Source organism: Jaculus jaculus, chromosome 4 (assembly GCF_020740685.1).
Source record: "Jaculus jaculus isolate mJacJac1 chromosome 4, mJacJac1.mat.Y.cur, whole genome shotgun sequence".
NCBI lineage: Eukaryota > Metazoa > Chordata > Mammalia > Rodentia > Dipodidae > Jaculus > Jaculus jaculus.
Window position 1 is genome coordinate 77,827,751 of NC_059105.1, and position 25,328 is coordinate 77,853,078.

Here is a 25,328-nt window from a genome sequence, read left to right on the forward strand (position 1 = left end):
AGATATCTATATTTAGATATCATTACAGATACATTTTACAGTATGAACACTACAAATGGGAGTTTGTATGTGACTATTCAATTATATAACCATTGCAATATTCAAGAAAAGATCAATGAAATTGAGATGTGTTAATTTCTCATGAACAATATCCAAAGCTTAATTATTTTGTAGTTTTCCCCTTCCTACTTGGCAGATGAAGTCAATTTTATTTAGAATTCATCTTTATTCCACTATCTAGTTGCTAAAGTCTCTTAACTTCTCTAAATACCTATATTTAAAAAAAAAGTTTACTTCAACTACTCTCCTAAAAGTTCACATATTCTTTGTTGTTTGGAAATCATCAAGTATGACTAAAAACCACTAATATTTACTTTCAAATACTAGTACAATAATGCTGTTTAACCTCTGACAGGGAACATCTTGTAATACATACCATTTTTACACGTTAAAATTATTGTTTTGTCATAGGCTTAAGATTCTTTTAGAACTTGAGTATTTTCTTCTGCTTTCATAAAACTAGCAAAATAATATATTTGGTTAAGGTAAAAACAAATTCTGACTTCAGTATATATACACGCTTCAGAGAAATTTATAGCCTTTAGGGAAATGTCAGACAAGCTCTGTAAACCATTTTCATTCTCCCATTTCTAACTGCAGTGCACAGCTATGACTGTGAACTGGTCATTAGCAGCCATTCAATTGACCATTCTCAAAATAATAACTGTAATGTTTAAAAAACTTTTTATATAATGCATTTGTGCAACTAGCAGATGTCTTCAATCACCAGTTTCACATTGTTTCTCCGTATTTTCATGGGTTAGAATTAGAGATATTGAAACCTAGATTTATTGAATTTGCTATAAAATTGAGTAGTAAAACTCAAGTCATAAAAATTTAGTAAATATATATCTTCTTTCTTATAATAATTTATTGAATGTATTATAAAATTACATGAAAGGACAATTATTTACTTTTATAGGTAAGTATATTCAAAAAGTCAACACAATGCAAAATCAACCTGGAGGAGATTGACTCAGAAGCTATACTAGAACTTAAAAATTCAAAGAGGTGATTATTTGGTTTTCATTTATATATTTCAATGCAATATTTTACAAAATACCTTCAGAATTATGAATAAGTTTAAGCATATGCAGGTGTATTTCATCTTATAAATAAATGTGATCATTTTGTCAATATTACATGTAATGATTGTTCCATGGTCTTGTTTTAAAATGAGAAATATATAAAAATATCATCTTATAATGCTGATAGTTAGAAATTGATTTAAGAAATATTTTATATGGATTTTTATTATCGATTTATTAGTATTTTATTATTTTTTTTTTTTTTTACTCTAGCACAGGCTGACCTGTGCCTTCTGCATGCTGGGATTAAAGGCATGTACCACCATGCCTGGCTTTCACTGAATTATTTGAAGTGCTAGTGATAATGACTTAGTTCAGAGTATTTAGCAGGAAACATACTAGATGACAGTTCTACATTCTGGATATATGCAAAGAATAATATATATTAATGTACTGGAAGGATCATTAATGGAATTTGATGGACTTAAATTCCAAACTGAATTTCACGAACTCAAATGTTTACTACAAGAACAAAAATCAACAAATTTTTTGAATTAAAGGTTCTCTAGTATCATTGGTGACATGTATGGCACTAATAATTCATAGAATAACAATTTTCAGATACGGGATTTTACCTTCAGCTACAATTGCCTATTTTGTAATAGAAAAACACCATATTTGTAAGGATAATTTTCTTTTCAGGAAAATCATAAGACATTAGAAATGACAACTTATATATATGTAGCAGCTTTATGAAGTCTGTACATTAGGGATCACTTTTCTAATCAGTGTCAAAATGCTCAAAAACAGAAATAACTTCCCTATTTCAATTTACTTCTTTCACTTTGTCCACTAGTCATTGCCTATATTAAATTTGCCATGTGTGAATGCTGTTGGAAAATTTATGCATAATTTTAGAGTATAAATGACTATGAAAAGACATTTAACTCAATAAACGTATTGCATTCAAAGTAAATTATTCAAATCCTGATGAAAGTAAATATCATTAATATTAACTGGTGGCTATGACAGTTTAAATATAAACATTTGAGAAACCTAATATCATCCTTTCTCTTATCCATATATATGTATTTTCAGGCCTGTTATATTTATTATTTTTTATCCTAACCTCAAATTTTTACTTGTTTCATATTATATCAATTAAAGTACATATTATGTAGCTTTTATATTAATACCTGTTTGATTTTCTTTCAGTCATTATCATAGATCGTGTACGTTTGAAGAAAGATTATAAAAGATGTGGGGTAAGCACAGGGGATAATTGAGAGTAATCTGAGTGAGTACTAGGGAATAGAACCCTGTTCTTCTGCTTATTATACCACAGATTTTTCATTAGGACAATTGTGAAAGTGAAACAGTCATTTTCTTGATGAGAAAATTATAAGAGGAACATTTATTTCAAGTGTACTTTCATGAATTTAAGTCACGTCAGGCTCCTTGAAGTATATCATTATTAAAATGTAACTGTAAATGTAGTCTCAAAAATATCTTGACTATTTTATTAGTTCATTTGAATTAATAACATTAATTATTAATTAATAACATTAATTCTGTTTTGAAAGTAAATTGTATCTATAAATATTATAAAATAGCAGCTTTTAATATTTTATTTAGCCAAATAAAATCAATAGAATAATTTATCACTTTAGAGTATCATAAATTGTTACTGTTTAATCCATTGTAAATCATGTGTAGTGAAGGAAACTGGGATGAAGACATGGAGGTATGTTACTATTATCCTAGAGAGACCAAGCTTGTTTACACTACCTCAGAAACCTTCAACGCATTTAGAGTACCCAAAGGGTAGGAGATGAGGGAGGTACAGAGATGAGATGAGCCTGTTAGAGACAGACACAAGACAGAGCAAAATAAAGAAATATAAAGATGAATGACAAAGTTACATACATGTGTAACAATACATTTATTTATGGAAATAGAAAACATGGAGAAAGAGGGCTAAATATTTAGAAAATGTTGGTTAGGTGAGTTTTACTTCCAAACATAAAAAGTATGCACATAATTAAACTTGGGAGAAAAACTGGTATGCCTAAAAATAATTAAATCATATAAGAAATAACAAAGTTAAACAGGTTATCTCAAAAATGTTTGTTTTTAAAATGTAATCTTGATATCCCAAAACTTATTAATGTATATATAACCTCTGAATAGGCACATCAAGTGTGTCAACAAGCAAAATCATCTTAATTTTCCTACAATAGTAGAAATAACATCTTTATTAAACAATGCTTCATTTATATGAATCTTGTGTATATTTAATTTATATAAATCTCATTATGCTTTCTCTTAAGAAATTCTAAGAATTAACATTCCAGCTTTAGATCTTGTTTCAAGGGTAGATCATTATGAATGAGAAATATTAAACACTATCTTATTTATAACAAAATGTTTAAAAACACAAAAACAAATATTTAAACACATAAAGACACCATGAATCTGGAAATAAAAAATACAGCATCATAGTGATTTTAAGGCAATAAGCCAGGCTTTTCAAAACCATAAAGTCACAATACATATGTGCACATTGCTTTAAGGGCTGCAACCTCCCCAGGTCTAACAAGTCAACACATGACAGACACATCCTTCCAAATCTAAATGTTTTCCAGTTACCTATGGTTTTGAACAGTAATGTAATGGCCATCCTCTTTGTAACTTTTTAAGATTCTTAATGAAGATATAACTGGAAAATACTCTAATTAGGAAGGAGAAAAGATATGTAAAGGAAAAGTAACAGAGTTAGTTTAGAGATCATTAGTAAAGGACAGGGTAGAGTGAAAATATCATATACCTAGGAAATAAGAGTCCCTAATTATTGTCAAAAGTATATTATCACAAGAGTAATAACATTTTATTAGATATTTGTAATATAATTCTTGCATTATATGAGTGAACACATAACCTAAATAGTAAATAAAGATGTTGACATTCTCAGTCATATAATTCAAATCTTTTTTATTGTTCACAAATTTCTCTAGATTCTAGAAATTATTCCAATAGTCTCCATATTTTTATTTTGAATAAACTTTTCAGGGCTTAATGTCAAATAAATCTTTTTTTTTCCATTATTTTTGCCATTGTTTTGCCAAATATAACTGTCACGTTTTATTGAAACATCAGAATCAGGCATTTAATTCTCACAGTTTTGATGCTTAATGAAAAGTGAAAGTAAAACACAGCATGGTGGTGTTAAAAATGCATGGTTAATACATAGCATCCTGTATCTTATCCCTGAGGAAAATGGGCAGAATATCAATATCTGTATATCTATATCTATACAACAGATCAGTGTATTTGAAGTTAAGATTGACAAATATGGACAAAAAACCCCTGGTGACTTGGAAAGAAAGGATAAAGAAAATACACTGTTTTGTTAAACCTAATCTAGAAAACAAGGATGATCTACATTTGAAATATAGAGTCTAGATATTTAACCCTTGAAATACTAGCAAGGTAGTATGTTCAAGGATCAATTCAATTAAGAAAATACACATCTTATTACAAATAACTCTTTTGAAATTCTTTAACAGAAATATCACTTCATTTTTAAGGCATTTCAATTCTTTTTCCTCTAAAGATCAAGCACATTAAAAAAGGAGAGAATTATCTTTTAATCTCCATGCTTCAAAAGGAAAGCATGCTCTGTTTGAAGTTTCTAAAGAATCCTACTCTAATTCTACTTTCATATACTTAAAAAAGTCTATTAGTGAAATATTTACTCAAGAGAATTTTATAATCAGGATATTATTTTTACTATTTTGGGCATTTTCTTTGTACCACTGTACCAAAAAAGTTAAATTTTCTATTGTGTCTTTGGAAACAGAATGTTGTCTATATTTATACTAAGTATTCCAGTTTCTTTGTTTAACTACAATTTGTCAGTTTATACCGCTCATAAGTAGATTGAGAACCTTACTAGTAAAGGTCTTTCACACTTTTATTCACTTGTGGGTAGGAGATTTATTTCTTAGTGGGGGAAGTCTATACATATTTTCAGAATTCTCAGTACACATAATTATGTAAAGTGTGTTAGGAAGCAAAACAGAGTCATGAGGAGGTGTTATAAGCCTAGGCTTAGAAACCACTGCTGACAGGCTACTATACAACAATACTTAATTGGTTATATGAATCTTATTATAAGTGTTTCCAAGTTTTTATTACCCTAACACATGCCCTGAAAAGATTTGTATGTGTTCAGATAAAAGCTGATTGTACAGATGGTAACAGAATCACTCAGATCCTAGTTTAAAAAAAATATGCCATTTTCTAAATAAGGCAAAAAGTATACTGCGGTAAACTTTATATCTATATGTATCTGCATGTACACTTGCTATTCATGGCTATAATTCTATCACTATAATTTTCTCATCTCTTCTCAAACTTAACTGAAGTTTAAAGCAGTAACAGTGAAGCTAGAAACTGGTCAATTTAGTTATTGCCATACTTTTCTCTCCCCTCAAAATTCAATGAAAATATTGAATAGTAAATACTATCCCCAATAAAACTTAAGGTAAAAATTATATCCAGTTTGTAATCAAATTATCAATGCTTCTTGGAACAAATACATATCTTTCTTGCATATGTTATTTTCTGACTTACAGTAAGAGTAATGGAATGAATGCAAAATTTTATTGTTCCAAAATGTGCCTAAATTCTTGTAAAGTTACATCATGTGAATATTTTAATAAAGTTTTAGAATAAAGGAAATATAAATCCAATATCAAAATTATTACATATCTAGGTTGGTTTTCTTCACATGGCCAAACCCAATACATACTAACTATAATGAAGATCACTAAATTTATATCTCTCAAATCATAAAGTCTTAAATTTATTATTAATATTCATCACATATTTAAGTCAAATTGTGATTTTGAACATGAACTTATTGTAACTATATCATTTGACTCAAAGTAAGTTATGCATTCTCAGAATATTCAATGTAATCTATGAGTGTAAGTTGTTATATGTAGTAGTATGCACTCAGCACTTTTAGATAACTAACATATATACAATAGATTCTTCTATATAATAACTATTACATATAGTTAGTCAAATGAAGGTTGCTGTATCTCAGTTTTATCTGTCAAATTTATTAAAATTTGAAAAAAAAAAACGGAGGAAATCAGCTACCTTTGTTGGCTCTAAATTATCTAATAAAATGGAAGAGAATATCTTTTCATAAATATATGCAATCAAAATGGAAAAGTAAACTACAACAGATAAAATTTGAGTACAACAAAGTATACCAGAATAGTCACCAGGGTGAAAAGTATTCCAGTACAAGAAGGGATAACTTTATATCCCAATTATAGCAATTTTCAATTAGATGTAGTTCTCTCTTAAATATTTCAGTGACTCAAAAATAATGTTTCTGTAAAATATATTATTCATAAGTATTCAACATTAGAATAAGTATTCTTCTGAGATTAAACTACAACTGCATTTTAAAGTACTTCTATAGGGAAAGATGGCTTAGCGGTTAGGTGCTTGCCTGTGAAGCCTAAGGACCCCCATTCGAGGCTTGATTCACCAGGGCCCATATAAGCCAGGTGCACAAGGTGGCACATGCATCTGGAGTTCATTTGCAGTGGCTAGAGGCCTTGGTGCCCCCATTTTCTCTCTGTCTATCTGCTACTTTCTCTCTGTGTCTGTCACTCTCAAATGAACAAACAAAAATTAAAAAAGTTTTAAATAAAGTACTTCTATATTTGTTTGTGTATATTTGATTCAATGCTGTGGTAATTCCCAAGGAAAGTGATAACTAGAGAAATCTGATTTTGTATATTTGTATTATATATATATATATATATATATATATATATATATATATATATATATATGAAGGATTTGAAAAAGAAGGGAAGTTATAAATAATCTATACTTTAAAACATGCACTTTATTCTTTCTGAACATTAGTTTTTCTAATAAAGCATCTTACAATACTTTAAGACCCAAACAACTTTCATAGATTAACAAATTCATGTTTTACTCATCATAACTTCATTTATCTTCATGAGACTAGAAGAAAAGATGAAATGATAGCAAGAGATTCCTAAGCAACTTCCTTAGTGTAAATATTGACTGGGTAAGTAGATTCAAAGAGAAGAAAAGATTGATAGAATATAGTAGTAGTCAGCTATACTACTGTGTGCACATGGTAAGTGAGGAAGCTCTTTGGACATTAAGACACTGCACTGAATGTGGTAATGTGCCTGTGGACAGGAGTCAAGGTGAATCTATGTGGAACCATATAAAATGTACTGATAGATCTGTCCAATCATTATCTCTCATGAAATTTTTTTTGAGCAACTTGAAGCAAGCTTCTTTCCCCACAAACACTAAATGATGAGCACTGCTTGTTTCAATAGAAGATCAACTATAACAAATTTCAACGTGTTGCATTACTTTACTAAGCTAAGGAATAGAGGTTAGACTTTAGCCAAGATGCAGGAGATGCTCCACTTCAGTTTGCTATGTTTAAATCTATAAGCCTTCATTAAAAAATATGGTTTCTCTGCCCTCTTTCATGACCAGTTCAAGAAAGTTAAATTATCTGTTAAAATTTCTACAATTAGACACATAATCTGATAAATACATAGCATAAATATATAAAAGTAAACAATTATAGGAAAGCAATATGTTGTAATAAAACTTTTTCAAGTAAAATGTTTTAAAGATTTAGAGACAATTTGATATTGCATAGACCTACAGTAGATATAAAAGAGCACTTACCATTTTTATCCATAGAATTTGGTTCTGATTGTTTCTTGCCAATATCAGCAAAAGACCGAACAATGGGAATCCTATTGGTAAGTTTTTTCTGATTCTGGTGGTGATGTTGTTTCATCAGTGCCTCATGGACCCTGTGGCGTATATCCTCGTTCAGTTGTCCTGAGCTCACTTGCTGGTCAAGGACCATATCTGAGAAAGAAAAAAAGATAAATACAAAGGAAGTAGTTTTCCTGTTTTACCAGTGATACTAGTGAACCAGTTAGCAAAAATGTAAACTTTGGATAGTTTTCATCTTAAGAATGAATTTCTTTGAAAACTTCTAAGTATAAGATCAACAAAAGGATATCTTTCTTTGTAGGAAGAATACATGAGAAATATACACATGTTTCATTATAAACCATTCAATTGATCTAGATAAATAATACTTGTGTTGTTTGAATATGCATAATTATATTAAGGAAAATTATGTTTTTCATTATTCAAACTAATGGAAGAAATATTAATGGTGGTATTATCAAAATAATTCATATATTTGGAACCAAAAGTGGTTTTATGTTTACATGTATGTATATCCTTTAGACAAAGTCTCTGTATGCAGACTAGGATGGTCTCCAACTTCTACTTCAAATGTTTTCCTCAGCCACCAAAGAGCTCAAATTACACATGTGCACCACCTTGCCTGGCTTTATATTTACATTTTAACATGGTTTTCTCCCACTTTCTATGAGATAGTTATTTCCTTGTTTCCTTTAAGCAAGCTAAAGTCTATCTGCGAAAATATGGCGTAAGGAAACCTCGGCAGCTGTCTAGCTACCTGCATTCAGAGAGTAAACAATACTTTCATGTAATTATAAAGACATTCCTTTGCCAAACTGATCTTGAGGATATGATTAGATTACAAAGAACTATAACTGCCAAACATGTGTGATAAGTTTCAGAAGACTGTAACTAAGTAGACTTATATTTATCACACATAGTGTCAAAACTGTTAATTCCATAAGTAGATATGTTCTTAAAGTATCTTAGGAGCATAAATATCACCACAGTGAACCTCAACATAATTAGCTTACTTTCAGAGTATCAAATATTACATATAATTTGTTTATTGAAGTACATCCTACATAAATATCATGAACAACTGCTTTCTGCTGGCATATTGAATACTCTGAAGGCTTTAATTAGCAGACTTTACCCTTATAAACTAGGTTTCCTTTCAGTATAAAGTGAAATGGACTATAGGGATAGGCTTGGGTCATTTTATCACATTACATCTGTGAGAACTTGCAATTTTAAATAACCTCAGTGTTCTTATTTATAAGGTATAAATAATAACTATCTCATAATTTATTACCAGGATAAATGATTTTAGGCCCCTAAATGCAATGATTGTCATTAAGGTAATCAGTACTTTATTTCCCAGTAAGAGATTTTTTTTAAATTCCCATTGACTATAAAAATTTATGTTGGCTTTAATACAATCATTTATATAATAATACTAAGTGATAAAAGAAAGTTGAGCTTATCGATGACAAAATGCACAAGTCAAACTAGCTAAAATGATTGAGTTAATTGGATTGTATAATAGAAAAATTAATGTTAAATTAGTCCTAGTTTCATTTCTCAGTGATTCTGTCTACTTCTATGTATGTACTTTAACCTCCAGCCGATTTTTCTTACAGGCATAGACGGCTGCCAGCAGTAATAAGGAAATAAATATGTTTGTCCATGTCCAGTAAGAAATACCTTAACTCTTTTGACTTTGTCTTTTAAAAAGGGTATTTTTGCCTTGGCTAGGAAAATTTTGAATTCAACTGACATGGACCAATCAACTACCAATGCAGAAAACTGGCTTAGACTGATCCTGAACTGCTCTTCATTGTGGAGTTAATTCTCTAAACCAGAGGTAGCCAGGCTTTTTCTGTCATAAGCCAAATGACAGATATTTTAGGCTTGGTGAGTCAAAACTACCCAATTCTAGATTTGAAGCACAAAAGCAGCCATAGCAACGTGTACACAAATGAGATGTATTCCAGTACAGTTTTCTTAGGAACATCAAATTTGAATTTCATATGATGTCCATGTTACAAAATGTTTTTATTATTTTTCAACCATGAAAAATGAAGTTTCAATTCTTAGCACAAACGTCCTACAAAACCAGAGGAAGGCCATAATTGCCATTAAGGGTATAAGTTTGTTCAGTAAGTTTCTGCTTATAATGGACAGAAATAAAATGAATATTTGATAGATACCATAACATATATGTGGAACATATAAATGTGAATCAACCTGGTTAATATTAAAAAGATGTCCATAAAAAAATACAAATTATACCTGAAACTGTAAACTATTAAACATCAGAATAGAATTATTGGAAGTCAGTTGTATTAATAAGACATGATATCAGAGACTAGAGAGATTGCTCAGTGGTTAAGGCATTTGCCTGCAATACTAGCACATGGGTTCAATTCTCCAGTACCCAGGTAAATCCAGATGCACAAAGTGGTGTATGCATCTGAACTTCGTTTGCAGTGGCTGGAGGCCCTGGTGTGCCCACTCTCTTGCATCTCTTTCCTCTCTCTCTCTCTCTTTCTCTCTCCATACAAATAGATAAATGAACTTAACAAAAAAGATATGGTAATATTCCCCAGATCAGTATTCTAAGCAAAACCAAAACTAATTTAAAAAATACACATATTTATTGTGGGTTCCTGGGTTCTTGCTCCAGGGCCCTGCCATGGTGCCCCTGAAGGCACCCAGCAAGGGGGGGGCGGGGGTGAGTGATGACAGAAACACTCCTGGGAGGTAGTTGAACAGCTCTCTTGATTTATTGTCAATGAAATGGGTTTATAAGCATCTGAGGGTAGGAGGAAGGGTCCTAAGGGGATTGAAGATACTAAGTTCATTTCTGATGACTAATTAGCATATGGGGACATTTATTCTAGCACTTAGGCAATGCGGGGGTGTCAGGTGATCTAGGATCTCAGGACTCTGTGAAGGCCTGCTGGCTGATAAGGAGTTTCTTAGGCAACTGGCCAAAGGTCACCAGGCTATGAGCAGACCCTAAATTCAGGTGTGCTAGACTTGGAGATGGAGTGGCCTCCTGTAGCCTGGAGGTCCTTAGCCATGCCTGGAAGCTTGGGCCCCTCTTCTGAAGGTTCCAGCCTGTACCTGGCTGTGCCTAACAATTTGCAGTGTTCAATTTCTACTACATTACCATCTATGCATGAATAGTAGAAAATCCCATAGGTTGCTAGCTTCACCTTTTCTCAGAAATAAGATGTTTTCTTCCAACAGTTACATAGATAAAGTAAGTATTATTCTTAAAACTACTCATCAGTTTTGCTTAAAAACCTACCACACAGATGAGAATTAAGCCCAAAAGAAATATTCTATAATCACTTACATTGTTCCCTTCACCACAATAATACCGATCAATATTAACTTGAAAAGTAGGAATAAATAATGGACCATAATGGCTTATACTCAGAATCCTGCAAGCTCAGCAGGCTTTGATGCCCAAGTAATATAGTCATGACTGCCAAAGTCCAATGTGATAATAATAATAATAATAATAATAATAATAATAATAATAATAATGAGGAGGAGGAGGAGGAGGAGGAGAAGGAGAAGGAGGAGAAGGAGAAGGAGAAGGAGAAGGAGAAGGAGAAGGAGAAGGAGAAGGAGAAGGAGAAGGAGAAGGAGAGGAGAAGGAGAGGGAGAAGGAGAGGGAGAAGGAGAAGAAGAGGACCAAGAAGAAAATGGAAAAATAGATTACACTATCCTAATCTTAAGAAGCCTTGGCTGGAGGAATGGCTTAGTGGTTAAGGCATATGCCTGCAAAGCCAAAGGACCCAGGTTTGACTCCTCAATATCCACGTTAGCCAGATGCACAATAGGCACACATGTCTGGAGTTCATTTGCAGTGGCTGAAGGCCCTGGCATGCACATTCTGTCTCTCTCTCTCTCTCTCTCTCCCTCCACCCTTTTTCTGTCAATAAATAAATAAAAATAAAATACAAAAAAAGAAGTCTAGAGCTGGAGAGATGACTTAGTAGTTAAGGCATTTGCCTGCAAAGCCAAAGGACCTGGGTTCAACTCTCCAGGACCCACCTAAGCCAGATGCACAAAGAGGTGCATGTGTCTGGAGTTTGCAGTGGCTGGAGGCCTTGATGTGCCCATTCTCTGTCTCTTTCTCTCTCCTTCTCTCTCTCTCTCAAATTAATAAATAAAAATAAAATACAAAACTTTCTTTTTGAAAAGAACTCTACAAAACCTAGTAGCATTTGTGGAGAAAGGTCTCAAAAATTGAAAAAGAAATTACCTAAGTGTAATCAACCTATTTTGCCTACCAAAAGGCCCGAGAGAATATTTTACATAAACTATATAAATCTTTGAATCCCCCAAAAGTATTACATAAATACTTTGAAAACACAGTGATAACTTTTAAATACACTGCAAGGGAACACAAAATTTCTAAATTCTACTTCTTGGTTGCTATCACCAGCAGCAGAAACATAAAGTACTATAGAATACCTACTTTTGCAACTAATGATCATTATAATATAAGCATGTTCTTAACATGAGGGAATTCCCCTAAGTATGCATATTTTATTCACTACAATGAACTATTGATTTATACTTCAATGAAAGACCTTTTTAAAAAAAATGTTGTTTTGATGAGATGAGAGCTATGATTGATAATTTACTAACTTTAGCTTGATTTTAATTTCTTCTTAACTTTCATTGACAGAATCAGGGTAAAGTATTCACACTTCAAACAGAATATTTCCATTTTTAATCTTTATAATGCTGAATTTTAAAGAGATTAACATAGACCATAAATTGTCTGCAATGTATATGAATATAATTAGGGAGCATGTTCAATATAATTAATCTCCATATCAGAATAAATCTTGATAAGAAAATATATATGGAGTGTTTTGGATTTGAAAAGGTTAATTAATATTTTGAAGGATGAAGCTTAGATTTATTGAGTTCCCTGAAACACTGGAAATAGGTATATTTTAAATTAACTTTATCCAAAAGAAAATCCTACTTTAATTATACCAGAAATTCTTGACAGCCCTGCCAGATACAAATGGGATTTTCTGCTACTAAGTCTACCAAAATCTCTTTAAGGAATTATCTGAGTTTGTTAAAATATATCAAATCTTGATGTAAAATCCTTCATCACTATAAAACAATATCTAGGTCAGGTTCTTCTACAAGGAAATATCTGGAAAGCATTCAGGCTGTGGACCATATACATCATGAAGTATGTCATAACAAGGTTCGGAGTCCTTAAAGACAGGCTGCTAGACTTAGCATTTGGATACTAGTGACTAATGCATATACCTAATTGGTAGTTACCTGAAATATAGAAATATAATGACAAATAAAGAAAAGTTCCACTTCTTAAATCATTATGATCACAAACAAAACCACATTTATTATTATAGATTAATCAAAAGTTATTTCCACATCTGCAAATGCCACTTTATACATTACATTCAATTAATCTATTTTCAAGTGGAAATAGTAGTCTCATTCCTACTTTGAAAGGTTATTATGATAAGAAGTTATAAAAATGGATATGAACAATCTTGGGAGTTATAAATCCAAAAATATATAACCCTTTTTTACACGACATACAGGTAACTTATCATAACATAAAAATAGTATATAAGTATAAACAAGAAAGCAATTATAAACTAGAGAAAAATAACTTTATGAAATTTTAATGCAAGATGAATTAAATTCTTTTTATTTAAAAGTTATTACCATTCCTCAGTGAGAAGTTATATATTCATGATTTCAAAGATATATGGGGTAAAAATTATCAACACAAATATTTTTGCCTTTGATGTTAGCTCTAACCTAGTGTCATCTCCTGACAGACATTTTCCAAGGTGCTCTACACTGGAAATAGAACACTCAACTAGAGCTACTTGATTCAGAATGATTCAGACTAATTAGAAAAGCATGAGGCATACAAAAAAGCTATTTGGAGTATCAGGCTTTCATTGAACTACTTTCATTGTAAGAATAGAATTCAATAATCTAATTTGCTGGGGAAAAAATTAGATTTAACACAGTTTAACTTCACATAGTACACAGAATTGAACTTTAGGAAGAGGGGCAGTGTTAATAAAAAGAAACAATTTGGGACAGTAAAAAAATATGTTGACAAAATTACTGATTTTCTGTTAAGAATAACTTCCTAAGGAAAGCATTCAAAATTATATTCTTTAAGAGATATAAATCTTGACATAAACATAAAGGATATATTCTGAGGGAAATGTTGCTCAATTGAGGAATTTAATATTTATTTTATATAATCAGAACAAAATTTATTTGCATTAGCTAATTTCTAAGACAATGTTATCACTAATTTAACTAGAAGAAACTGACTTCTTAGGGAAAAATCTTCAACTTTCTATATGTTAGTTCATTTATGTATAAAATAAGGATAACTGCAATAATTTCAAGCCCCATGTTAGTCATGAGTATTAAAATGTTTACCAAATATCAGAGTGTAATGACAAGCTCAAGCATTTTGTATTTATTTAAAATACACTAAAATGTTTACTGAGTATCAGCAAGATGCCCATAATATAAACTAATGAAACTGAACTGCATAGCTACTATTCATGTATTCTTAGGAAGTTTGTGGATTCCTAATTTGATCATTTTCTGTAAGTATTGTTTAGTGGAATCTATAACTGTACCCTGTTTTGTTCTGAAAAGTATGTTAGTTCACTGTACACAATTTTTTTTTAGCTTTAACTGAGATCCTTAAAGATAATTTAGCTTACAGGTGGCATGTGAAATCTTATCTTCTCTCATTTTGGATGGTCTTGCTATTTTTGAAGGGCTTTTCTTTTTCTTTTCTTAACAGTTTTGGAATTTGTTTTTTTAAATATTGTGACCAAAAGTATTGTTCCATATTTTCATTCCTTTTCTCATATATCTTAATATGTGCATAGCTATCAGCACAAAACACCAAAATCATTTTGTTGCTGCTGCTGTTGTTTGTTTATTGAGACAAGCACACTATGTAGCCCAGGCTGATCTGGAAGTTGATATCTTCTTTCCTCAGCCCTTCAAGTGCTGGTATCACAGGTATATAATACCATAACAAGCTCAAAATCAATACCACCATTAAAGTTTGTGCAACATCCACTTCAAGATGTCTCTTTATTGAGATAGCCGTTAGAGTGCAACAGAGAAAATAGAGCTGAAAATCAGAGGCCCTTCGATCGTATCTATGCAATGGAAACTTTAGACATACTGGTTCGCAAATATGATAGTCAAATACAAACACATCCTCTTATTAATAATTTTAAACCAGACACAGTTTTTCTTTTCATTTACATCTCTATGATATAACCAAGATATTAAAGTCTCCCTTGAGTCTTGCTACTTCACAAAAACTTTTCTTTATTCCCTAAACTAGGGATATTTAATACCTACCTCATTCTTTTCTTTTTATTTTTAAAACTTCATTTAATTATTTCACTTATATGCTTACAAAATGATTTCTATATTTTTAAATTATTTTGTTTTCACTATATACTGTCTTCCTGATCAAAAGATACAGAATTCCTTGACTCTGTAAGAGTGACGTACTTCATAAATATTACTAACTGTGTTATATAGCCAATAATTCACCCCATGATGACACAGTTTTAAAATATGAATTATATCCCTCAACTACTTCATTTAGCTTCCACTGGAGTATAAGAGTTTTAATTTGTGAGTTGAAGTGGTGGTCCAGCAGTGAAAGCCAGCCTAGCAGGGTTCAATTGCCCAGTTACCCATGTAAAGCAAGACCAGCATTCATTTGCATCTTTTGCAGCCACAAGAGTTCCTGGTGTATACACACACACACACACACACACACACACACACACACACACAATTTTAATTGGGTTACGGACCATTATTTTCTGTGTTTAATCTAAACCAATATTTTTCCTATTTTATAAAATTTTCATTTTGTTATTTCATGTTTGAATATTGAGCTCACTCTTGAGCTGTAACTTTTTTTCCTTCAATTTTCTCATGGTTATCAATCTAAATAGCATAATGAAATGAATGAATACTGAAGATTGTGGTATCCATGCTCTTGCTATACACTTGTCACTTATAAGCTAAAGCATATATATATATGAGATTCACTTTCTTTTATCTCAAATAGACAGATAAGAGAAAAAGACTTTTGAGACCCCATACACTAACAATGAAAATATGTTTCCCACAGTTTACACATTAAAAGGAATTTCCAGGGGAAAAGTATATATATATATATATATATATATATATATATATATATATATATATATATATATATATATCTGCTAAAAACATAAGACTTCAATAGACTAAGGGGAAAAGAAGACATACCTGCAATTTCTTCTAAAGTGTTGGCATGCATGTCCAGCAGCACAGTTCCATTCAGAACACAACTTCTCAACTCAAACAAGCTGTGCAAGGAAAGTGTAGCCACATAGGGCTTGCTCCACCGTTCTCCCCCATCTTCCACATCTTCTTCAAACTTCAACCACCTAGATATATATTATATATATATATATATATTCTTACTAGTATATTAAAAATATTACACTGTAGAATAATAATCTCCTATACAATGTATAAGTGGAAATATATTAATATTGCTTCTTGTTTCTATGAGCTTATGAAAGTATGTATAAATTGCTCAAGCCAGGTGTGGTGGTGTACTCTAATCCCAGTACTTGGAAGGCATAAGTAGGAGGATTGATTTGAGTTCAAGGCCAGCCTGAGACTGCATAGTGAATTCCAAGGTCATCCTGGGTGAGAGCAAGACCCTACCTCAAAAAAAAAAAAAAAAAAGAAAGAAAGAAAGAAAAAGAAAAAAGAAGGTTAGCACAAGTTAGTTTATTTCACTTCACTTCAATTCCACTAAACCAGTATTTTTTTTTCTAATGAAAAGATTATTGAAAACAAAAGTCAAGTAATTTTTGATAATTTGTTTAGTTTGCAAAATTTAATAAAAATTTGTCAGTGATCACTATTGTAGCACTAATAAAGAATGCATAATTCTTTGTGGAAAGATAATGGCAGCTGAAAAAGAAATTTCTCTAGTTGGAGTTTTTAAACCTTGATATTTTAGTTCTTGGTAATTTTCCCATTAGATATTTGGCAGGCTTATGTAATTTGGGGCTTATTATATAGAAAAAAATCTTGTTACATTTGTTTGGAAGAAGTCTATTCTCAGCAGTTACTTCCAAGGACTGAAATATATGAGAACCAAGTCAGATGCCATTCACAGGATGTTCCTATAAGGGAAGGAGACTATAGGAAAGCTGTGATGCCAAACAGGTAACCATTGCTTTCTTGTAGGAATGAACACTCAGTAATACTTAGGATTGTTTATAAATAAAACAAATAGAAGATATAAAAAAAATCAATGATTTCCTATTCTTTACCAGCCACTCATTTCTTACCTATTTTCTTTCTACCTAACAAATGATGACCTAACTAAGCCATCCCTAACTCAGTTTAAATGGCCTTTCCACTATGCCTTCTGTCTTGTGTCAAATTTAGTCATACTTCTTCTCTCCAAGCAAAACTTCACAAATATTCTATGTGACATTGTATTACCATTCTTGTGTAATCAAATGACAATTCCAACATGATTAAAATGTGAGTAATGAGAGAAATAAATGGATCAGCCAAAAGGAATAAAAAGAGTTAGTCAAAATGATTATGTAGAGTAGAAATCCAGTCAAGAAGTCCATGAATTTGTCCCGCATATCCTGGGAGGCAAAAAAAAAAAAAAAAAAAAAAAAAAGGACAGAAACAAATAGGGAATAATAGCTTAAGTACATCCACCAAAAGTTTATATACAGGAAAGAAAAGCTACACTTACAGAGAACACATAGAAAACATTCCAACCCCAATTACTGATAATGTCTCTGCAAGACTGGCAATTTTACAAAACATTTTATCTACAAAATAAGATTTATTTTTGCTTTTTGTTGCTTATTTGTTTGTGATATACTTACTGTTGGGGTGATGGTGTGGTTTTGTGAGGTTTTTGTTGGCCTGGAAATAGGGTCTCACTGTGCAAGAGGATAGTCTATTTGCCTCACTAGTTCTGGGATTGACGTATTTCGACCACCTCACCCTGCTCAGGAGTTTTTCACAACAGTGATTCTTAAAGTTTTTCAGCCCATACCATATCTATAACACCTTACATATCACTGATGATCATGAGTATGGTTTATACATTTTTCCCTTCTTCATGGTCATATACAGCATCAACACTTGGCTCCCTTTTAATTGTATGAACCAAAGTATGACTTGCTCTGGGCAATGAGCTCAGAGTGGAAATTATGTGTGTGTCATTTTAGACTGGAGTATATAATTGCCAAGATGAAACCCCACTGATCTTTCTTATTCCATGACATGGGAACCAACAATATTCATCATGGAAGCTGTTATAGCAACCTAGGTTTACTAACTATAGCAAACAGGTGATCCATGATGGACATGCATAAACAGCCATAAATGCACTAATTTTTTAATTTTTATTTATTTATTTGACAGAGGGAGAGAGAGAGAAAGAGAGATAAAGAGAAATGGATGCACCAGGGCTTCCAGCCACTGCAAATGAACACCAGATGCATACATCACCTTGTGCATCTAGCTTAGGTACTGGGGAATTGAACCGAGGTCCTTTGGCTTTGCAGGCAAATGTCTTAACTGCTAAGCCATCTCACCAGCCCTAAATGCACGAATTTTAGAGTATTGTATTCACAGAATATTTTACAGCATAATTCATCAGATTTAAACTAATATAGATTATCACTTTAGCTACTCATTACAGAATAAATTCCTAAGTACAGGGCTAGAGAGATGGCTTAGCAGTTAAGGTGCTTGCCTGAGAAGCCGAAGAACTCATGTCCCAAACTTTAGGTCCCAAGGAGCCAGATGAAGTGATGCAAGCACACAAGGTCTCACATACACTACAAGGGGGCATACACATCTAGAGTTCATTCACAGTGCCCAAAATCTCTGATGTGTCTATTTTCTCCCTCCCTCTCTCTCTCTTTCTCCCTCCCTCCCTCTCTCTCCCTCTTCCTCTTTCTCTCTGTCTCTCAATATAAACTTTTAAAAATCCTACAGTTGCTGGTAAGAATGAAAGTGATATTGATAAATTGAATAAATTAGTATTTCATGCCATATATGTGTAAAAGCATACATATACATATATGAATCTATAGGACAGATATATATATATATATATATATATATATATATATATATGCACATAAAGACTTGATGACATAATGTATATCTCACAAATTATTAATTTCTTGAAGAGTAATTTGAAATGAATTATTATTGTAGAAAGTGCCTTCAACTAGTTCATAATAAAAAGAAGTCCAAACTTTCCATAATCTACATCCAAGCTACAATGTCATCAAGAGAAAGCCTTTCAATGGTTCTGAGCCATTTTTCTCAGGTGAATAAGTATGAGACAAATTCGGCACATTAAAAAAGTAGCTCATGATCTACTAGCCAATGACCTTTTTCATGTCAGGATTCAAATCCAAGTTGTTTTAATTTTATTTCCTCCCAGAGTCTGAGCCCATTTCCTACCATAATAGAGGTGCTCAGTTTCCATGCGTTATGGTACTTTTTAAAAAAATTTTTTTTTATTTATTTGAGAGTGAGAGAGAGAGAGAGAGATTGAGAGAGAGAGAGAATGGGCATGCCAGGGCTTCCAGCCACTGCAAACGAAGTCCAGATGTGTGCACCCCCTTGTGCATCTGGCTAATGTGGGTCCTGGGGAATCGAGCCTTGAACCGGGGTCCTTAGGCTTCACAGGCAAGCACTTAACCGCTAAGCCATCTCTCCAATCCCGTTATGGTACTTTTAACTGAAAGATCTTATGCTAATGCCTACAGCAAACCAACTGATATTACATTTAATTTTCATTCATGTCTGAAACTAATCTACACATGAAAAATGTTCCTGTTCTCTCCATTGTTATATTATTTTATTTGTTACCAAGTGCACTAAATTAAAACTGATGCTTTTCTTTCTAACACTCTGTAGAATGGGCTAAGTGAAATTTTACACAAAGAAGTCACACCATGGGAATACAAATAACTTTTATTAAATCTTCTGTCACCTTAGGTGCTACTACCATGTGTTGCTGTTTTCAGACAAATAAAATAGAGACTACATAGCAGCGCTTAGACTAGCACTATTTTCACTGAAGACCATGTTAGATGAATTATCTATTTTTCAACTTATTGGGTTGACAAGGAAGACTTTGGGTTTTGAAATCTTGAAATAGTGTTAATAGGACTACAGTGTTGTTGTGTTTTTCCTATGTAAAAATATAGTCTGATGTGATGGTGCACACTGTTAATCCCAGTACTCAGGAGGCCAAGATAGGAGGATCTCTGTGAGTTTAAGGCCAGCCTGAGACTAATTCCAGGACAGCCTGGGCTAGAGCGAGACCCTACTTTAGAACAATAAAAGAAAGAAGGAAAATATAACTTAAGGCTTCTGGACTTTCTACCAAACATACTGACCCATATAATGATAGTATCTTTAGGCTGTATTACCCTTTTTACTTTTATAAAATACTTAAGTACTCTTCACATTAAGAACATTAATAATCAAATTTTACTCCTAGACAACAGTGAAGATAGATGAGCAAGATTCTATATTATTTCAATTTTTCTTTTTACTGTAAAAATTTTAATAATAGGAATGCTGACACGGCATATGTTTGTGCATTTCTATCCTATATGTCAATTTATGTAACCTCTATTGCAATAAAGATACAGACTTGCTCCTGAATGGTAAAGGAAATCTCTCTGCCATGCCCTTATATTCTCAACTTTCACTCTATCCTTGTCAGATGGAAATCACTAAATTTTTTTAAACTGTCTTTTTTTCACTAAGGGAAATGTTCTTGAAATTCATTAAAGTTTTCTGCATCAATATTTTATTTCTTTTGGCTGCTAAATAATGTTCTTTTGTATTAGAGGTATCAGAGTTTCATAAGGAAATTTAAGATTTTCATAGTTTTCCTTTTACAAATAATCCTGACCTGAACACTCAGGTAGAGTTCAATTTGTGAACACAAGTTTCCATTTCTCTGGAGCAAGTGCTCAAGAATATGGTTGCTGAGGCACCAAGTAGATATGAACTTAGTTTTATAAGCAGCTACCACATTGTTTTCCAGTGTTCTTCACTAGGACTTTACATTCACACTGGCAATGTTTGAGACCCAACTTTTTATATTCTTTTTTTTTAAATTTATTTGAGAGCGACAGACACAGAGAGAAAGACACATAGAGGGAGAGAGAGAGAATGGGCGCGCCAGGGCTTCCATTCTCTGCAAACGAACTCCAGATGCGTGTGCCCCCTTGTGCATCTGGCTAACGTGGGACCTGGGGAACCGAGCCTCAAACCGGGGTCCTTAGGCTTCACAGGCAAGCGCTTAACCGCTAAGCCATCTCTCCAGCCCCAACTTTTTATATTCTTAACAGCATCTCCTACAATGTTGAGTTTTACCTTAACTGTCCTAAGTTACATAGAGATATCTCACATCAGCTTTAACCTGCCTTGCAATAAAGACTATTTTACGTGCTATTTGTAATGTACATCTTCATTTGTAAAATCAACTTTTGTGACTTCTGCCCATTTTCCTTATTAACTGATTTTCAAATTGTTGAATTTCAACAGTAACTTTCATTTTATAGTTTTTGCCCATTGTCAAAAGTCAATTAGCCACCCTTGTGTTGGTCTATTTCTTGGTTTTCTAGTCTGTATAGTGATTTGCTTATCTATCTCAAATGACATTTTAAAAATGAATCTAAGCAGTAACTTATTTTATTGAGGGTAAATATGCAACTTGAGGGTTTGGTTGAATTAGAAAAGAATAGAGTCCTAGAAGTTCTAAGCAATTTAAAATGACCAAATGTAAGTTACATTCATGGATGGTTTGATATACACATAGGTTTTATGAATATTATGGGAGAAGACAGAAGGTTCATTCCATAAAAGGAACCCACAAGTTACAAATATCAAGTTTCTAAAAATACTGCACATTTCAAGATTCAGTGGTTTATGCCAACTCCAAGATGATGCCAAAAGCTTTAAGCGACATTTAAATGAATGTTTTTAAGGAGACTATATTAAAAAAATAATATATATATATATATATATATATATATATATATATATATATATATCACATAAGTATAGCTCTGGTTTTTGCTTTTTATTCCCATCCATTTTCATCCTTCAAATTTAGAAATTAACAGGTCTTGGAATATATCATGTCCTGTTTCATGAATTTTAGTCACTGAGTATACTGTGAGTTGCAGTTAATGACTTAAAGGACTGCAATTTGTTCCAGTTTTCAAATAAATCCTGCTGACATTTGTTTGAATAGTAAACCAAAGCAAATAAGAGTCTCAGAACATGAAGCAAATGTGATAGATGATATAAAAAATAAAATATAATAAAAATTGTAGGCCAATTACATGACATTTTCTATATGTGGTGAGTGACAATTTAAACCCTGAGCAGATTATTTTCATTTCCTTCAGTATGTCTGGATCTGTTTTTATCCATGATTAGCACACTGAAGTTTCTTTCTCATAAATGACATTTAAATAGGTGTTTCGTGAATTCTTTAAGGATTAAGTAGATGATAATCTGCTCCACCGAAGTTGTATTAAAATACAAAAGAAAATTGTTTTGCCATTTAGCAATAGATGTTTTCTAACGAACTTAACTTTTTTGTGCATTCTATTACCACTAACTCAGGTTAATATTTTATATTCTCCAGTTCTACTCACATAGAAAAAAGTTCTTATAACTCAAAAATCATGGCTTTGAAGGAAGCAATATGTGCTTCAAACAAAATATCCTCTCAGAAGAGTGAAAGAGGAACTAGAAAATGACATCTATGATCATAAAATACCTAGCATCATTTTAGGGGGAAGTAAATAATCCAAATTCAATGTTTTAGAAACAATGTTCTTCCATCAGGGAAATGCAAATTAAAACAACTATGAGATTCCAGTCAAGATGGCAATCCTTAAAAAAGATCAAATGACAATAAATGTTGGCAAGGATGTTGGGAAAGAGGAACCTTCATTCAGTGTTGGTGGTAATGTAAACACTATAGAAATCAATATGGAGACTCCAGAAAAAAGATGAAAATTGAACTACCAACAGACCCAGTTAATCTCCTACTGGGCAATTACCCTAAAGGCTCCATGCTTCACTGCAGAGATATTTACTCAACCATGTTTATAGCTGCTCAATTCATCATACCTAAGAACTGGAATCAACCTAGATGCCCATCATTGGATGAATAGCTAAGGAAATTGTGCTATATTTACATAATGCAATTCTCCTCAGTAAGAAAAAAAAATGATACAATAAAATCTGCAGGAAAATGGATATACTTGGAACATCATACTCAGTGAACTCACAAAATCACAGAAAGAAAAATGCCACATGTTCTCAATAATTTGTGATTCCAAACCTAGAAAAACTTGAGTTAGTGGCATACCTGACAGGCAACTAGAGACCCAGACAATAGTGATGGAAAGGTTTGGGGAAGAGGAGGTTGGGAGATATAAACACAAAACTATACCCAAAATGAACTGGTACCATAGAAATTTTTCTTCTTGAAGGTAGACTAAAAGAATGAACGTGCAACAGGAGTATGGGAAAAGTGCCTGGAAATAAGGACCCTGAAGAAGGTGGAATGAAGGCCTAGCCTTAAAACATTTGGCTCTGGCTTGTGACTCCCAGTATCAGAAATAGGTTGCTACCCACATTGAGCTGTTATCAGAAAGACCTATGAGGTCCCCAAAATAAGACAGGCTTCTGTCAAAGCACTTGATTAACATCCTGAGGTAAACGATAAGACCCTATTGCTGAAGGCACCATATGCTGACAACACAGAACATAGAGAAACCTAACTGGAATCCAGAAAAGCCAGTCCCCATAAGGTTCACCTGTTTAGTGCTGTAAAGCACTATATAAGCTTCTGGGGAAAAGTGGCTACAATGGTGTGAGCAAGCAAAGTTTCTCAGAAGCAACCAGCCTGACAAGATGTATACTCCAGGGCAATGGTGGCACACAGCCTTGGTAGGTAATCAATGGCTTTCTGATTGGCTAATTGATCTGTTCAATGTAAAGGAACCCATAACTGGAACAGGAAACCAGGTAGGAATTCTATAGAGACCAAGATTATGATCTCCAACTACAAGTTCCCTTTAGTCTTTGACCAGAAGAAGAGCTACATCCAGCAAAATCGCCCCAAAACTAACAATGCTTATCCCATTTAACCTATCCTGACTTCATTCTCCATTGGAGAATCAGTTCTTTTGCAGAAGGTAGCAAGATCCAAGGAGATAAAACACCCCTCACCCTTCAAACAGGGGCCACATGAAACAACAGAGGAATTGGGGAGATGACCAAAAGGCTGTTTACATGGTGAACCTGACAATCAACATCAGAGTGAAGGAGACAGATGACAAAGGTACTCAACATACATCAAAGCAGACATACAGAAAATCCTGAAAGCTTAACATTAAAGTAAACTTAAAACACACCCACCATGGCTCAGGGAATGTTGTGGAAGAGGGGGAGGAAAGATTGTAAGAGCCATAAGTTGGGGCAACATACCCAGAAGCGTTGTCCTTCCCCATTGACTGAATGCTGCTGTCACAATTCATAACCTAAAACCCCATGGGGTATACCAGCAACCCCACTGACAAGGGCTCTCAGAGGATTGGGGGTAGGGAAGAGGAAAAAGATGATGCCAACATATTATGTATCCATACAAAGTATATTCTATTTATTTATTTATTTATTTATTTATTTATTTATTTATTTATTTATTGAGGTAGGGTCATGCTCTAGCTCAGACTGACCAGGAATCCACAATGTAGTCTCAGGGTGGCCTAGAACTCCTGGCAATCATCCTACCCCTGTGACAGGTGCAATTTACTAATAAAACATTTTTATTTCTGCTATTCCATTAGAACATTATTACTCCCACTCAAGATACTAATAGAAAGAAAGAAGGAGCTCAAGTTATTGTGCTAATGATTTCTTAGGATTAAATTACATTTTAAAAATCACATGGATTCACAAATTAACCCAAATTGGTTTGCTAGACAAACAAGGGTCAAAGACCAAAATTATCTCCACTACTTTAAAACCCACTAAATCTTTAAGACTCTGATATATTCTATTTTTCCATAAAGGTTTGTATCTCAGCCAAACTCTTCCCCTTGCTCTTCAATGCCTATTACTATTTTGATGGCTCATCAGATGTCTCCCTGAACTTCAAGCAGCTGTGCCATGCATACGGTTCCAAAAGCACCACTATAAATACAGGTCCTATCTAGCATTAATAGAAAGAGCTAA

General features: G+C 32.8%; 1 protein-coding gene across 5 annotated transcripts in view; it reads right to left on the reverse strand.

Annotated features, from left to right (window-relative positions):
• Positions 1-25,328, reverse strand: part of Slc4a10 (solute carrier family 4 member 10) — a 362,675-nt gene that overhangs the window by 112,353 nt on the left and 224,994 nt on the right. For all 5 annotated transcript variants that reach the window (XM_004651887.2, XM_004651884.2, XM_004651886.2 and 2 more), the window contains exons 5-6: positions 16,266-16,426; positions 7,860-8,048 (exon numbers count right to left, since the gene is read on the reverse strand). In XM_004651887.2, coding sequence (XP_004651944.1) covers positions 7,860-8,048; positions 16,266-16,426 — 350 coding nt within the window. The remainder of the gene's footprint in view (positions 1-7,859; positions 8,049-16,265; positions 16,427-25,328) is intronic.